The following is a 16,645-nucleotide window of genomic DNA, read 5'->3' as shown; positions in this document are numbered from 1 at the left end:
TGTCTTAATGACATCATAGAAATTTGTCCCAGAGCTTTTAAAGCAAGAAGTGGGGATTGCCATTGTTCAGAGAAGTCCTTCACCCTGTGTTGTGTTGGAGATCACAAAAAATGGTCTCACTGATCCCTATCACCTAAGATTTCCAGACCGTAATGACCATAAAGAGGTCTAGAAAACTCAAACTTGAAATTAAAAAACTTCCATCATACTACTGTGACTTACATTGTGGAAAAAAAGAAACAAAACTGATATTTTTTGAAAAATTGTCCTTATTACATCTTTACTTAATCTTCCACTACAATTGAGAATTGGTCACTGGGCAATTGTCTTCTATGAGATGATGCTTCTTTATGTACAACCTTCTTCAAGTTTTCCTACCTTCTTAACTCCCCAATATGTTTGGCTTAATTTTATCAACATTAAAATTCCTGTGGATTTGATTTTTGCTGTGGGATAATATAAATTAATAGATGTTGAAGCAGTTAGATTTCAGCGGAATCAAAATTCAAATTTCTATTAAATAACAGAGTAGGTTTTAACTGGGTAATACTCAGAGTGCTCAATTTAACTGGCACAAAAGCTGCAATTATAACTGAATAGTTTATCACTATATTAACCCTGTGGCCTTAGAAATCATACAGTGCCTTAGCTGTGTAAGCCATTGCATCAGCCGCTTGTTGAACAATCCACTGCAAAAATATTTGTTCCGTGCACTGAAGGATATTGCAATGAAAGGACTGAAACCTGCACTTCATTTCCTGAGTGAAGTAATGGAGGCTTTCATCTCTTAACCACTGACATAACTATGTATATGATGGTTGAATATTTAGCAAGTGTCTAATAAAAAGTCTGGGAGAGATAGCCATAAGTTGAAAACTGTTCAAGTTTATATATACTATAGTATGCAGAGAAAGTATTCAGAGGAGAATAAATAGGTCAGTATACAGCAAGCACCATGGTAAATCAAATGAAAGGAGCCATAGTAAATTTTACTGGTGTCTTAATTTTGGCTAAAATTTTAGGTTTAATTGAGATTGTGAGATGTGTAAAACCTAATGTGAGTTGTATTTCCTTTAAAAGATACATTCAGAGATTTCAAAAATAACTTCAGGGGTTTTTTGCAACTATTTGCATTCAAAGTTAAACACTTGTTTGGAAACTAGGAAGCAAAACACATTAGAAGTAAAGTGAAATTACTCAGAATAGTTTTATTGAGTAAACAGTTAAAGATAAGAGGAGAGAAGCAGGAAAGTAATTCTGGATTGCCAAAGCCCAATAACCTCAGAACAATTTCACTTGCTAAAAAAAATTTATTTGTGCTGTAGTTACAGAATGAAGAGCAAAGTCTCCCCACTCTACCTTAAAACACAGAAGAGCTACCTAATTGCAAAATCAATCATTACATTAATGTAGCTGCTGAAGTTATCATATTAGATCAAAGAGCAGTCAAAGGAACTGTTGCTTTAATGGTTTAGTTCTAAAAATTGATCAAGTGCATTCAAATAATGACAGAAGAAATAAACATTCAGAGAAGTTTGTGCATCCCCATTGAAGAGGAAATTGTTAATCAGGAGTAGTGCTTTTGATGTTGTTAATGTTTGTGAGTAAGTCTCAGTATGAAGCTTTGTAAGTAAACTTCAATACACTGCTAATTTCTTTCTCTTCTTGTTTATAAATTAGCTATGATTAGTTTTTGGAGATAGATATTTCTTCATATTCTTGTTCCTGCATACATTCTGTGTATTTAAACTGTATATAAATAGAAACATAAGTTACGTTATCTTTGCACAATTAAGTAGCCTTATTGGTGTGGACACAAGAATAGGACTCCAAAGCAACCTGTATATAGGCTTTTCAAAGATAAATTTTTATCTTATGAGATTTTTAGGTTATCAGCACAAAGGAGATTGACAGAAGCTGGACTGGTTGCAATAGCTAATGAAATACTGCTTGTTTTAGTGGTTATTTGTTTAAGACATCTTGAAAAGGACATACTGAACTAAAAAGGTTTTGTTTCATTGAACAATATTTCAGGGGATGGAGAATGTTGGAAGCTGTGAGCATTTGTATCTCAAGTTTGTATGGGATCTCAGACTTAGGTGAAGTTGGTGGGAACACCTGCTGCCACTGACCTTGGGTAACTGTAAGGGATTTCACGTTCTGTGTTGGGTAATACCAGTGACCCAGGAGGTCCAAAGTGCTGGTCATGTAAAAGCTGAAGTTTAATTAAGGAGCTTTCTTGCTATGGGAGTGCCAACTGAAGTAGCTTTTGTCCACCCTCTTACCTGTCTGTGCAGTTATGTGGTTACCTCTGTCGGAGAATAGATCAGAAATAGGCAACATCTCAGCAAGAAGGAGGTTTTTACACAGGAGACAGAAGCAAGCAAGGGCCCTAGAGCATTATTTGGGTTATAGGAGGTTATGCATATGAGTATCAGGCTTTGGGTGGACACTGGCTTCTGCATTCAGGGGTTTTTGGTGGAAAACATCAATGCCAGCTTCTGATGCATTCTTGTTTGAATATTGCTATCTGCACACATTCTTCAGCAGAGCAATTTGGGCCAATGTAGTCAACTTACGTGGTTTGAATTGATGGCCTGAGCTAAACAGTTGGGGTTCGCTCACATAAACCTCTTTTGGATCTAGATTAGCACATTTGTGCACAGCTTCAGAAAGCAGCTTAGAAAATAAAGACACAAACAAAAAATTTTTGGTAGCCATGTTTGTCAGGTGAGGCTTGGGAGGAGGGGGAGAAAAATGCTTTGGGAAAGAGCATTAGTAGCTGGGAAGACAAGTTTACACTACAATTCAAAGAAAGTGCCATTTATTCCAGTAGTGTTCAGGGAAAGAGGAATGTATGCCCACTCACTGTAAACAAACAAAATTGCATTGAAGAAGTAACTCCTCCTATCAGGGCCCATTCCAAACAGAAATAACTCATTAGGCTTGAAATATTGTTTTAATCATTCAGTAGAGCAACAATAATCCTTAGAATTTAGGTAAATGTTAATTTTTCAGGCACCTGGTGTAGTTTAAGATGTTTTCTGTCCTTTAAAGGAGATTGCCCCACCTCTGGAAGGTCAACGGAAGAGAGCTAATGAGCATTCATCAGCCCCTTCATCTATTCCTCCAGCAGCTGTTTAAATAAACAAGTTAGGCTTTGTGGTAGTAAATGGCTAGCAAGGAGGTTTGGTAAAGTCTTAAATGGAAGATTTTTCCTAGATGAACATGTGTCTGATTGCTTAGTGTTTGCTATTTGGGTTTAGGAGAGCTTATGTGAGAAGGCAAAAGTATTTTCTTTCATCAAAGATGGTATTTATTGTTCTTTTTGAAATTGCTTTTGCAGATTGCTGTTTGAAAAATCACATACCTACCACGCTAACTCCACAGCCACTGAGATAATAAAAATGTTTAAGAAATAATTTGTTTATCCAAGCAATTTGGAACCCAGAACATGAGACTGCTTCATGTAAACATTCCTGTAAATATTTCAGTAAACCTTTATCTGCCTGTAGTTTTGGCCATAGAGCCCTCTCTATTATATAGGACCTATAGGTCTAGTTAAATGTAAATGTGAGAAGTAGCTAGTGTTTGTTGTTTTGATATATTATTTAATTCAGTTGGAATATGCTCAGTGACTCCTGTGCGCTACTGGAGTATGAATAACCATTTGAGTGGGGCTGGTAGTTTTAGAGATACATTTTTTTCAGTTTTCTGTCATGCAAGTTTTGCTCACATACCCTTTGGAAGTTGAAAAGAAGGTAGTCTTCAAGAGTTGCTCTTCATTAGTATCAGTGCCTGGCAGTCTTAACATTTAAAATTCCAGCAAAAAATCTTTGGAGGAAATTAAGATTGGACTGGTTCTACTTCTTCAGGGAAGTTAGTCTGACTGTGAAAGAGGACCCTCTTCAAGACAAGGTATGGAAAAATAAACTGTCGTCTGCCCCAGCTGTTTCCTGAAAAAGGGCCAAGTGTTGAGTGGAATATTTACATTAGATAGCTTCGGTGAGGTTTTGTCTAATGAGGTGTTTTGGCTTCCTTTCATAGTACTTTTATTTTATTCTTCTCATTGTTCCTTAAATGAAAACAGAAATTTATGACTCTGTGAAAACTAAGGGAGAAGGAGAAAAGAGAGAATACGACAATGTGAATAAGAAGTTATAGGAGAATGGTGCGATGTCTGGTAGCGTCATAAAAGCAGGATAGTTCAGCAGAAATGTCAAGCATAACAAAATGCATGTTTTAGGAGTCCAGTGTGAGAAGTTCAACACTAATCAAAAAAAGTCTGCAAAGATTGTATAGGGATGTCATTTTGTTCTTAAATGAGAGACTGGAGATTAACAAAGCCCAGGTGATGTAAAACTGGCTGGCACAAGTCAAAAGCCATTCAGATCTAATGCTTGGGAGAAATTTTTTGATGTTCAGCAAGCAGATAAATGTCTCCCATGAGGCAGTCTTTTCCTCTGACTCTCTGAGCTTTTAGTCGGTACCATGTATTTCTTTGAATCTGGTCTTGAAAGTTCCTGAGCACATGTCTTTCTGCCTACAGCAAAATGTACCCTGAGCAGAGGTGGGGGGGGGGGGTTCTCTTCAAAACTTTGTACGTTGTTTTAATCACCACAAAACAAAGCATTCTGTGACACTTCCTGTGTAGTGAGGTGCGTATCGCTTAACTGAAGTTAAGGAAAGCTGCAGAAATGCTATACTGTTGTGTATCACACAGTGTGATGGAAAAGGAGCCTGAGTCACAGGTGCACAGTTCTGCACTTAACTACACATAGGCAGGGGCTAATCCCAGGACTGAATTGCAGTGTTTGTAAAATTAATTAGCTTTTTGCTGATCATTTTTCTCCATTGTGTATTTTTCTCCATTATTTTTAAGGGAAGCTGCCAACTAGATTTAGTTTGAAATTCATATTGAAAGCTGATAATTTAATTTTTGTCATTAAGAGTATGTTAAACATCATGTTCCTCTGATTCCATCCTGAGTATTTACTTGGACGTGAGCTGAATGAGATTTTCCATATTTAGGTATTCATAATGGATGCAAGTAAACCTGAAAACAAAGGTTTTCTTTTCCTCTTCTTCTGTTTCTCTGTGTTCATTTTGTAATCACGTCACTCAGTATAAACTAGTTTTAGGTTCCTATTTCTAATTCTGCTAAAAAAGGGACAGTGGACACAAGGTGATTCATAAAACTTGGTATGAACAGCAACAAACAGGAAACAACTGTTGTGATAGGAATTAGGTTTTACAAGTATTTTATGATGGCCTGACATGGGTGGACTGGCAAAGTATTTTTAAGTGTCACTTTGCTGCGGATGTTACCTTTTCAATTTCTGAGAAACGCCTATATTTGCCCTACTTTTAAAACTATAGTATATTGCTGTAGACATTAATTGATGTTCTTCCAGGAACTATGAGCACTTTAACAAATGGACTGAAAGGTTTTGTAATAACTTCTTATAAAATTGCATTTTTCAGAAAAGAGAACTGTTGCTTTTTCTTATCTAATAGATATATCTGAGTACTTCTACTATGTGCCCAATTATGTGACAGATAACTAATAAATTCTCAGAAAAGATGCCTGAGATAGGGAAGTGATATAATCCTATTTTATCCACTCAATTTTTGAAAAAAGTGATTAGGTTGCAAAAAAAATCATTGACAGAGTTGGGACTTGAGTACAGAATGTGGTATTTTTTCTTCTCACTCTATGTCTATGTCTTGTGCCTGCACGTTTTGACGTCTCACATGGCATTCACAGATAGCTTTTCTCTAAGGTGAGAACTACGTTAAAGGTGTGAGATATGGCAAGTTGAAAATTGCTCATAGTAGCAATTAGAAAGCAAATATTTTGTTTTCAGTCTGGAAAGGAGATGACGAGCATGGGTTTCACATGGATCAGTCCTGGGTTCAATACCAGGCAATGCTTTCAGAAAAAAATAGGATGATACAGAACACCATGGGATTATTAGAGATACAAAATTTCTAGAAATAAGAGCTGCATCAAGAAAAGAAAGATTTTCTGAATCCTTCTTCCCTATCTCCTTCCTCTTTCTATCCAATGACAATTAATTTGTCACCAAAGTAGACTTTTTCTAAGAACCCATATGTGACACAGCAATGGCACACAAAGGTGACTGCTGCATGCCTTTTAGGAAATAGATAAATATAATTTACTTTTTAATATTAAGAAATACACCATGGTTTAGAGATGGAACTGGTCACAAAGATGCTTAAATGTCTACATGGGGGAAGGAGGGAGTGCTTAAGCTGCTTTTCTGTCTCCTTTGCCCCATTCAGCAGCAGTCCCACGTTTTCCCTAGTCCTCCTTTTGCTTTTTCTGTTCCTATAGCAGCCCATCTTGTTGTCCTTAAGTCCCCTTGCCAGATTCAACTCCAGGTGAGCTTTGACATTGCCAACCCGGTCTCTGCATGCTCAGTGTCCACATCTCATGTGCTTCCTTTTTATGTTTGAGTTTTGTCAGGAGCTCCTTGTTATCCATGTAGGCCTCCTGCTACTATTGCTTGACTTTCTGCTGATTAGGATGGATCATTCCTGAGCTTGGAGGAGGTGATCATGGACCCCTCTTCTCTCCAGGACCGTTATCCCATAGGATTCTTCCATGGGAGGAGCAACATCCCTGAACGGCCCAAAGTCTCCTGAAGCTTAGAGCTGTGTTCCTGCTATTTGTCTTGGAATGGGCCTATATTGCAGTAAAGTAGATTTCAGTTTAGCTTTAGAAATATCTGGAGCGGCTTAGTCAGCTAGCTGGGTCAGGCAGGATTATACTGCGTTGTGATTTGAAAGCTGTAAGCCTGCATGGAGCAGAGCTTGGAAAAAACAGGATAGCATGTGTGTCAGCAAAGGGTCCTTTTGTGTCAACAAAGGGTCTTCTTGACCTGCAGGATAATGTCACCCTGATCACAGATGAGAATTAAATAAATCAGTGTCCTTTCAAATCCCAGGCAGCATTTAAAACAGGAAAAAGAACTTATTTGCAAGCCTCATAAGCTTAATATAGTATCGGTGAGAGAAGCCAAATGTTTTTGCACAGCTGCTTTTCAGGTGAAAACATGCTTTAGAAGTCTTCCTGTCCTGCTGGAAAGTACTGTAGAACTTCTCTGTACTGGGAAAAACGAGGAAAAGTTTTCGTCTTTTCTCCACCAGTAACATGTGATGGCCATGCCAGGAAAGGGCACAGCTTGCTTTTCACGCCCATAACAACTGCAACTGTATTTAAAGTATAAGCTTCAAGCAATTCAGTTGGAGAAGAGGCAGCTTTTAGTAGCATCACTCTCATCAGCACTTAGAGAAGTTACTATAGAAACTGTTACAGCAGAAACAATAAAAGGAAATAAAAACAGAAGGGGGGGGAATGAAGATCTTTGAGAATTTGAAGTAAAAATAAAGCTAAATAGATGTCACTAGCTGAAGCTAGTGAGGTAAAAATAAAAAGCCTTTCTCTTAATTAAAATAATCATGGTTACAGAAATTAGAGAAGGAGAAGACCTGTGAGGCCATTATGACATTTCTTTGGGCTTGATATAGGATTATGAGATACTCCATGGGACATTTTTAGGAGGTAGTCCAGTCTTACTGTAAAAGTCCAAAACAGTAGGACATAGTAGAGGTGGGTGATGACACTCAAAAGCAAGAAGATATTATAAAGCATTTTTCAGGTTAAGTTACATCACTTTTTCATGGTCTTTGACTGCATAGCTGGAAAATGCTTGAAGAGTATCTTGATTTGATCTGTTACTTGGTTCCTCTGTAAAACTAAAGAATTAGATACTCTGTCTGAAGCACATTAAATACTTAAGGTATTTAAACTATTTTTGTCACATTTTTTTTAAATGCTGGTTTTGTATGAAGGGTGAGGTACTTAGAAAGATACAGGTTGTGATAAAGACATGGGATATTTTTACAACCATATCATCTGCCTATGTTGACAGAAAATCAAAACAATAGCAATCATAAATCTAGTTGCCATTGGTGCCTAGACTATATTGTAGTTCCCATTATCAGTGGAATGAGAACCACAAGATAGATACAGCAGTCATGCAATCCTCTTCAAATAAAAAGAGGTTACATACTTTATTTAAAAAACAAACAAACAAACAAAAAACAACTAACAAACCAAACCAAAGAGAACTAAGTGATAAACTTATTCTAGTCTCATTGAAACCCACAAGTAAAAAAATCTACTCTCTGTAATGTGTTGGAATAGTTTAATCCATCATAATTCATTGTTTCTATTCTTCAGAAATATTTAAGGGCTGTCTAAGAGCACTGGAATTAAAAGTAACCACTTCTGTATCTGAGACTTTGAAGTTGGCCATTTCCATAGATGTGATGTTGTAAGACACATTAGGAAAAGAGGCATACTGTTGGTGCAAAAATTTTGAAAAAAGAAGAACCAATTCTTATTTCAAATCTAGCCTGGACTGGCAATAACTGAAAGTCATTCCTGTCCAATTAAAAAAAAGGAGGAGGGAAAAATAAGGAAGATTAGATTCCTTGAAGCATTCCTTAGTGTCACAATGAACATCACCAAAGTTACTGCAAACTGGGCATTTGCAAGCACCTTCAATAACTGCTGTCAGCAAACTCGCGTTCTGTGCTAAACCTGTGCTAAAGAAAAGGTTCCTCAGCATTTTTCTCCTTTCTCATCCCAGCTGTATTCTTCCTAATAACCTTCTAAATAACCTTGTCTTCTAAACATCTCAGTGGGCTCCCTTGCCATTCTTGAATATTATACTTGCTGAAAAAGGTCAAGAAGATCTTATTTAGTTGAGGATCAATCATTATACAAATGCAGTTCAGGACTGGCTCTTTAGGGAGTTCTGTTGCCAGACCCATTTCCCAGTACAAAACAAGGAGCTGTGCATTTCATATATTCACATAAATTGTCCTAATCCCAAATATTGCCATTTTTTCCATTATTACAATCACATTTCAATGTTTATCTTCCATTGTTAAATATTGTACATTCAGTTGATACATTTCTGATGCAGTTAAAAAAAAAAATAGTTGTTTCGTTTTTCATAGTATTTACTTGTATTTTCATAGTATTTATGGAATTATTTTGTATATAAGTCATCTTAGTCATCTACTACACAAGTGTTCATTTTGCCAATGGGGTGGGTATTTCCCATAGCAAGGGCAGACTTAATGATTTCAAAAGCAGCTGTGATTACCAACACACCCGAAGTGTCATAAGTGTCTCAGCTAAAATTCCATAAACAGCTTTTCATTTCACATTTGAAATTTTGAAATGTCAATTTCAAAATAGCATCTTCCTGCAAATAGCCTGTTTTTCTCTAGAAGGGATGTTAGCCCTAATAATATTTAACAAAGTTAAATTCCTATGACTGTGCTCTGCTAACCTGAAGTCCCACACTAATGCCATTGATATGTTATTTGTCATCCTTGCTCTCTCATTCTTGCAAGACGACATCATCACACACCAAAGCAGGATAGATAGCTGTGGCATTTTGTAATTCTCTGTGTGTTTTGAGCCAAATTCACCCTTTCATTTTTTGCCAGTAGAATGTAAGCTAAAGACCTTTGGCACAGAAGAGTCGAGGAAAGATTCGCTATGCAAAATAGCCTGAAATCCTGCCCTCCAGAGATTTGTGCTAGCCACTACAATCCCCAAAATGCTTGTGGCTGAATCTCTTCAGATTTCTCAGTAGATACAGTGATCAATATGATTCCTGAAAGGCCTTCTGTACTGGAACTTCTGTGTAAGAAGTGAAGATAGCTGTTTTCCCCTGAACTTAGATGACCATTTTTCACCCATCATACAGGCTGTCTGGAACAGTTTTCCCATAGGAGAAGTCATGTCAGAAAACCTACAAGAAAATTTCCTTTTAAAATAGAACTTGATAGATGTGTAAGGGGTATTATATAAAACGGTATCTGTGTTACCACTGAGTTGCATTGTAAATCCACATGGGTCTCATCCACATTAACACATCGTGAAAACAGGAGAGCTCTGAGTTCAAGGAACTTTTCAGTCTGAGGCAGTGCATTCAAATCCACAAGTTGTTTTTCCCAGCAGTGTGAGCTCAGTTGAAAGTAAAGGCAGAGAGAATGTGAAATTCCGTGAACCAAAAAAAGAACAAGCAAAAAGATGATGAATATATACTAATAAGAGGCAGTTCTGGAGCCTGGAATATGTGTTTCCTGTTTCCATGAGTTACTTCATCAGAAGTACTTGAATGCAGAGGCAGTCTCTGGCCAAAGCTGGATGATAAGTAAGGAGTGAGTCAGGGGATTTCGGGAAGAGAACAGATAGTATCACGCTAAGATTGTTCAGTGTTCTCTGGAGATTTGGGTTTAGCACATCTTTCCTTTCCCTGTACCCTTCTTGTTTTCTGGTGAAACAATTAAAACAAAACTTTTCACATGTTCAGTAATCATTGATTCTGAAGTACCTTCTACAACAGCCAACGTTGGAAGGAGTTGAGTTTCGTTGTATAAGTATTATCTACTGTTACATCTCAGAAGAATTGGGTCCCACAAGCTGGCACTTAGCATCAGTAGAGAAGCTGACTAACCTTTCCTTGTTCCTTCATTCCTGGTCTGGAATCCCTAAATAGCCTCTCAACTCATGAGGGTGCTGTGAAACAATTTTTTAAAATATTTTATGTATCTATTATATCCTATGGTGATTAGAATCACCACGTTGAAAAGCTCATGCAGGAATGAATACATATTTAATCAGAGCAAGGGTTCAGTGTTGCGCAGTAAGTTGTGCAGTGTTGTGCACAGGGGTGGAGTCTGTCAAATGGGGCAAAACAAAACAGTGTCTCCCTTAGCCAGCTCTGTCCAGCCTGGGAGCTGAACTGGAAAGAATACTGTGTTATCTTGTGTTTGCTCCATAAAGCAAGTAGAGATTGAATTAACGTTGTGCAGGCAATGAAATCTTGTAGAAGTCAAAATCTCGGCAGTAAAATATCCAGATCAGTCAGTGTTTGAGTGCAAAACAAATTACGGGTGCAATAAACTGCAGCAGATTCAAACATCCAGAAGGTTAATAAGATAACCAGTATAGTGTCATCCAAGCATTCAAACGGTGTGTAACATTCAGTGAGTAAATGTTGACTTCTGTGAAAACAAATATCTAGATTTATCCAGTGCTGTACAAAGGAAGAATAAACCTATTCTCTAGAACAGGGGAACAGTATATGGAAAATTTTCTAAATATTGCCATCTAAGTACTTTTATATATTTGTATGGTCAGCATGCATTTCAAGTATTGTTTTGTTTTTCCTTGTCTTCTCTCCCGTACTTAAAGGTGTGGGGTAAACCTGCATTTTTTTCCTAAGCATTTTTCCTTCAGAAATCCCATAGCAGCACTGGTATGTGCTTTTGCCGAGACATCCCTTCCACATTTCATACCCTGTTTAAAAAGCTATAAAATTAGATGCTAAAGATATTACTTTAAAGTTAATAAGACTGTCGAAATCAACTCTGTAGTTGTTGACATAACCTTAACAAACTAGGTAACCTGTTCCAGATCTCAGATGGTTGTTCTTTAAGAAAATGAACAATTAAACCTTACTGATTCATTGCACAGTTTTTTTAGTTATTAATGAATCAGGATTTTGGCTTTAAGATAACTGTGTTTTTAATATATGTATGTATTAAATGCTAACTAAGTCAAGAGAAGCAAATTTGTGTGTTACTTCTTGATAGTTTCTTACATTTCAAAAAGAGAGCAACTTCAACTATTTATAAACTGTAATTAAGTTTCTTTACAACATGACTCATTCTCAACAAGCAAGTCCTTTTTCTTTTGCTTTCTTATGAACTGTGTGGGAAAATTAGGGTTCAATCACTGAAGAATTTACTCAATGCTTAATTACCCAAAACAGCCCTCCAAGTTCTGCTCATGTAGAGCTTTCATAAAGACATGATTTTCCCCACACTATGGCTTTCTAAAACTTGACTTTTAAAAAATTATCTGTAAATTGTAACATAGGAGAAAGCAGTGTTTTACTATGGTATTAGCTTCTTTCTCTAGTCTGCTTCTTTGAGCTCCTCTTATATTAACAGTGTGATGCTTAGGAAAGTAAGAAATCATCAGGATTAAATTACTTTGAGCATGGAACTGAATTAGAAAGCTTTACTTTCCTGAATGAGCTAATTGTTTAAATTTTCCGGAGGAAATGTTTCTATTTCTGTGAGAGAAGGGGTAAATGGGACTTCCTCTGACATAATTTTCATTTTAAATCTGAGTTTAACAGTAAGATTTTTACCTTCATAACCAAACATTACTGCTAACTGCATGACTTGTATAAGCCTGCTAGTTGAAGTGACTCACTTAAATAGATTAAGTTATTTTTAGGGAGATAATTTGCACTGTTTAGAAGAGAGGAAAAAAGGGAGAGAGCGCCCTACTAAGAGCTAGATCCCTCATTATAGTTTACAGAGCTCGTGAACCCAGCATCCAAGCAAAAGATGACTAAGCAAGGGGTCTATTGGTACTTTCAGGAATTTACAGACATGAGTCATCTGCTTATTTTCTGCAGACATATCACCAGGGTACTTTGTGAGTCAGCTGTTATTTGGAAATAGTACTTGTATTCAACATGAATACGTTTTTGTAGTTCTTGGGTAACTAGCATGCCAAACCAAAGTGGGCTTTTATACTTTGCCTAGTTCGGGTGTTGATTTAAAAAAGCAGTGTGTTGATTTTAACTGTGATGCATTTTTCATGAGAGAGTGCAAATATTGTCTGGAATGTAATTATGATAACATTTGCCTTTGCCACCTTGCGTATTGCATGAAAGCAGATCTGATTTCATATTAATGCACATATTGAGAGTCAGATTGTATATATCACCAAGTAAAAAGAAAAATTTTCTATATCCACCTGTGCTATCCTGTAAAAATGTTAATTGCAAATACGAGCAGAATTTGACTGTTTATCTTCAAAGCACCTTGCTAGCATTGATTACCAATGGTATTTGCTTATTTTTCATGTATGATAAAACACTTCACCCCAAATCCAAGTGTTCTGTACACACACAGTGTCAATGGACGGGCATCTACTGCGACGGAAGAGAGTTCTTGTCTTCCCTTCCTACTGCTGAAATAATAGCTGGTTACCTTGAGATATCTATAACACTTTACAACTCATGGCTATTTCCTGTTTACTGGCCTAAAAGACCTAAAAGGTGTGGTTGTGTTCCAGAATTAGGGACAGGTTTTTTTACTTGGTCTGGGCTCATCTCACACCTTGTATTAAGGAAGTGGTTGGGTTAGAAAAATGGGAGTTTGGCAATTTTAGGTGAAGGGTAGTGTTAGAAATCAAAGGCAGGTCAAATTTTTCAAAACTTCACTTGCAGTTCAGGGTGATACTGCTGTTGGCCAGATGTGGGATGCACAATTTTAAATCTAATTTGGTTATTTGATTTAACAGTTTATAATGTTAAATAATTCCTGAAAATTCCTATACAGGTTTTGGTTAATAGAAGAAGAACATGTTTTCTGTTATATTTTGGTGGTACCTTTGTTGTAATAATACTTTTATAAAATAAAGGCTTCTCATAACAAATGGAAGTGTCTCTGTAGTGAAAGCAATGTCTTGATTATCCATTTAAACTGCGTTTCTAGTGCTACATACTTTCTCTTAAGTGCAAACCTTTAATTTTAGGTAACAGGAAGAAAACTGCTGCTGCTTGGCCCAGTTACGTAGACAGAGGCTTTCAAAGGAAAGTTAATGAAAGTTAAAAATTCTCAAGTAAAAAGTTAAGTATAAAGACTAAACTAGTGCTCGAGTGTTTTGCTAAAGTTTGTTATTCCTTTCACACAGTGATAAAATATACAAGTATACTGAGTAGTTTTCCTTTAAGGAGTTGGTACTTCAGATGGAAAAAGATGCACTAGAGGAACAGATTTTAAGCACTTGGAGCTGAAAAAGTATATTTATAATGTTGAAATAGAGAGCCTGTCTCCTTGCTTCATACTGTTTTCCACAGTGAAGTCCTTCAAAGGCTGTGGCACACATGTACCATCTGTGAGAGGAGGAGACAGCTTGTTTGCTGATAAATGGCCTCAATACACAAATGTGTTTCAGGCTTGTTACTTAATAATCATGTTTTAAAGAGGAATTTGACAGAGCAATCTTTGAATCTAACCTTTGTTACAGCAGTGATCTGCCCTGAAATTAGCAAAACACTGCCCATGTCATTACCACTTAAATATCTGCTGGAAGCTGCTGTGTGAGCTGAGTCACCAGGACTCTGGGAGTTATCACGTGTAGCTCAGACACTGGGTCGTGAACTGAGCAAACGCTGTCATCCACAGTGATTTGTTGTATTTTGAGACTATGGCTGGAATATTGCATTTGGTTTTGTGTACTTCATGGCTACAAACAGTTTTACTTGTAGAGCTTGGAGGGTAATGTAGGGAAAAAGGAGCTATGGTGTGGCTGATGCACATCCAAGTATTCAAACATGATTAGAAAAACTGAAAAATGAAGGAACTAGGAGGATGATAGCATGGGATTTGGAAAAATAAAACCCATGTTACACTTATATCTCAGTCTATGAGCAGAGATTTCAAAGGAAGTGCTGGAATCTCTGCTCCATGAAGCATTTAAAAGTAGAAAATACAGTGCATTACGAAGCATATTGGAGGGGAGATTCTGTTCCACCTGAGGATGGGTTTAGGCCTGTAATGTTCCTTTTGCTTTCTTCAAATTCTGTTTGTACTGATGTTGCCACCTGCTTTGATTCCTGCTTCAGCTATTACAACCTGTTTATTAACTTAGGAGTCTTTTCCTTCTCTTGAAAAAGGACTGTGAAATGACAGAGAGAATGCTGAGAACCCAGGCTTATATAAATGAATTATGATCTTATTAATTTATTTCACTCATTGCTACACCAATAGAAAAAATATTTATTTAAGATTTACAGGGAGTTACTGTTCTATTGCAGTGTTTTTTCATTGTGCAGAATTAAAGAATTCTGATCTGGAGGATAACAAAAGGTATGGTTGTAGGTGCTTTATAAATGAAGTCTACACCTTTAAAAGAAACGCACATTCTTCTGTTAGTTTTGGTGTTAGATTAGACGTTTAATGTAAATAATTCTAGCCTGTTGTCATAACTCAGTTTACAGATTTCTGAAGCCTCCTGAAATCAAAAGTAGACAAAGAAAATCTAAACTATGAGTGTAGCAAAGAAAAAGTTAAAAACCAGTTTCTGACTGTATTATTAACTGTTGTAGTCAATTTTACTGTTCGGCCAGACCTAGCTGATCATGAGATGGCAATAAGCAAAGAGAACTAAGAGTTTCTGATTTTTATTTTTAGTGAGATATTTTGGGTATTAATGACTTTGCAGTGTGTTTTTCATTTTGTGGGAGTTATTTTATCTAGCAGATGACAGCACGTTGAGATCTTTTCCAACTGATGTGACTGAATCTTTCTACGTGCTTTATCAAATTATTTAACCACTTCAGGTCTCACACGGCTGTAAAATGAGAATGATGTCTATTGGGGCACTAAAATGAATTGGCTGAAGCAGATAGAGGAATTTGTTTCTTGAATGGAAAGCATTCCAAACAGAATGTATTTTGTGAATTTTTGAAATGGAAAATTTCACTACGAAGGAAAATAACTGTGGGGGTTTTTTCTATAACAAAATAATCATGTGTAAATGTTATGATGAACATAGAAATACACTAGCTAAACAGTTTTTTAATTATGTACTTCACAAAAACGTTTGATAAAGCAAAGCATCCCATACAGCAATATGTTGGAATCATTACTTATAAGAAATACAGAAATGTATTTTAGAAGTAATCATCAATTTCTCCTTTTCTGTCACCAATAGAAAATAGAAAGGAATGATATATTCCCAGTAAAAAAAAAAGGGAAAAAAAATGCAATGGTGTATTTTTATGGCACTTCTCTTTTTTTTTTTTTTTTTTTTTTTATTTTAGTTGACCTACCCCTGTACTTTCCTCGAGATCAACCAACCCTAACATTTCAGTCTGTCTACCACTTCACTAACAGTGGCCAGCTGTACTCCCAGGCCCAGAAGAATTACCCTTACAGCCCCCGCTGGGATGGCAATGAAATGGCCAAGAGAGCAAAGTAAGTCAGATTGCTGTTTCCTACTAAATATTCCATTTGTTACATGGTCATCTGTCGGTTGAAATTTTATGGATTCAACGTTACAAAAGCTGAACCTGCTTTTGTTCTCACATAGTCCTAGCATTCCCATCTATGAGTATAGACAGATACTTTATTAATCATGCTTATTACATTAGTGCCAGAGGACTGATCAAAAGAAGTCTCTTTCTGCTAGGCGTTGTACGGGCAGAGTGATGACAACCTCTGCTCCAAAGAGCTTCCAATCTAAGTAGATAAAGTAGCCCCCAGCAGGAGTGATCTGCATGGCAGCAGTCAGTCAAGGTAACTCCATGGTTTTGTGTGGGTGTTGAGAGGACCCTGAAGGGAAGCATGTGAGATGGAGAGAGTGAGGAAGAAAAACCTGAAAGATATGGAATTAGGCTGTAATAAAAAGACATGGAAGAATAGGTGGAGGTAGAGCAAACCACCAATCTGGCATAGGAGGCAGTCCTATCAGAATTTGAGAAAGTTATCTGGAAGTCTGAAT

At 36.8% G+C, this 16,645-nt stretch overlaps 1 protein-coding gene across 5 annotated transcripts in view; it reads left to right on the top strand.

Moving 5' to 3' along the window:
- The window catches only part of BABAM2 (BRISC and BRCA1 A complex member 2), a 180,604-nt gene that overhangs the window by 141,212 nt on the left and 22,747 nt on the right, over positions 1-16,645 (top strand). For 3 of the 5 annotated variants that reach the window (XM_075042888.1, XM_075042885.1, XM_075042884.1), the window contains exon 11: positions 15,966-16,119. The exons of 1 other annotated variant lie outside the window; for it this stretch is intronic. In XM_075042888.1, the coding sequence (XP_074898989.1) occupies positions 15,966-16,119 (154 nt within the window). Of the gene's footprint in view, positions 1-13,672; positions 15,920-15,965; positions 16,120-16,645 lie in introns of those variants that run through there. One more of the 5 variants, XM_075042887.1, reaches the window with a different exon arrangement.

Source organism: Buteo buteo, chromosome 12 (genome assembly GCF_964188355.1).
Source record: "Buteo buteo chromosome 12, bButBut1.hap1.1, whole genome shotgun sequence".
Classification (NCBI taxonomy): domain Eukaryota; kingdom Metazoa; phylum Chordata; class Aves; order Accipitriformes; family Accipitridae; genus Buteo; species Buteo buteo.
The sequence above is the reverse complement of the archived record's forward strand: the minus strand, read 5'-3'. Positions and strand labels throughout refer to the sequence as shown.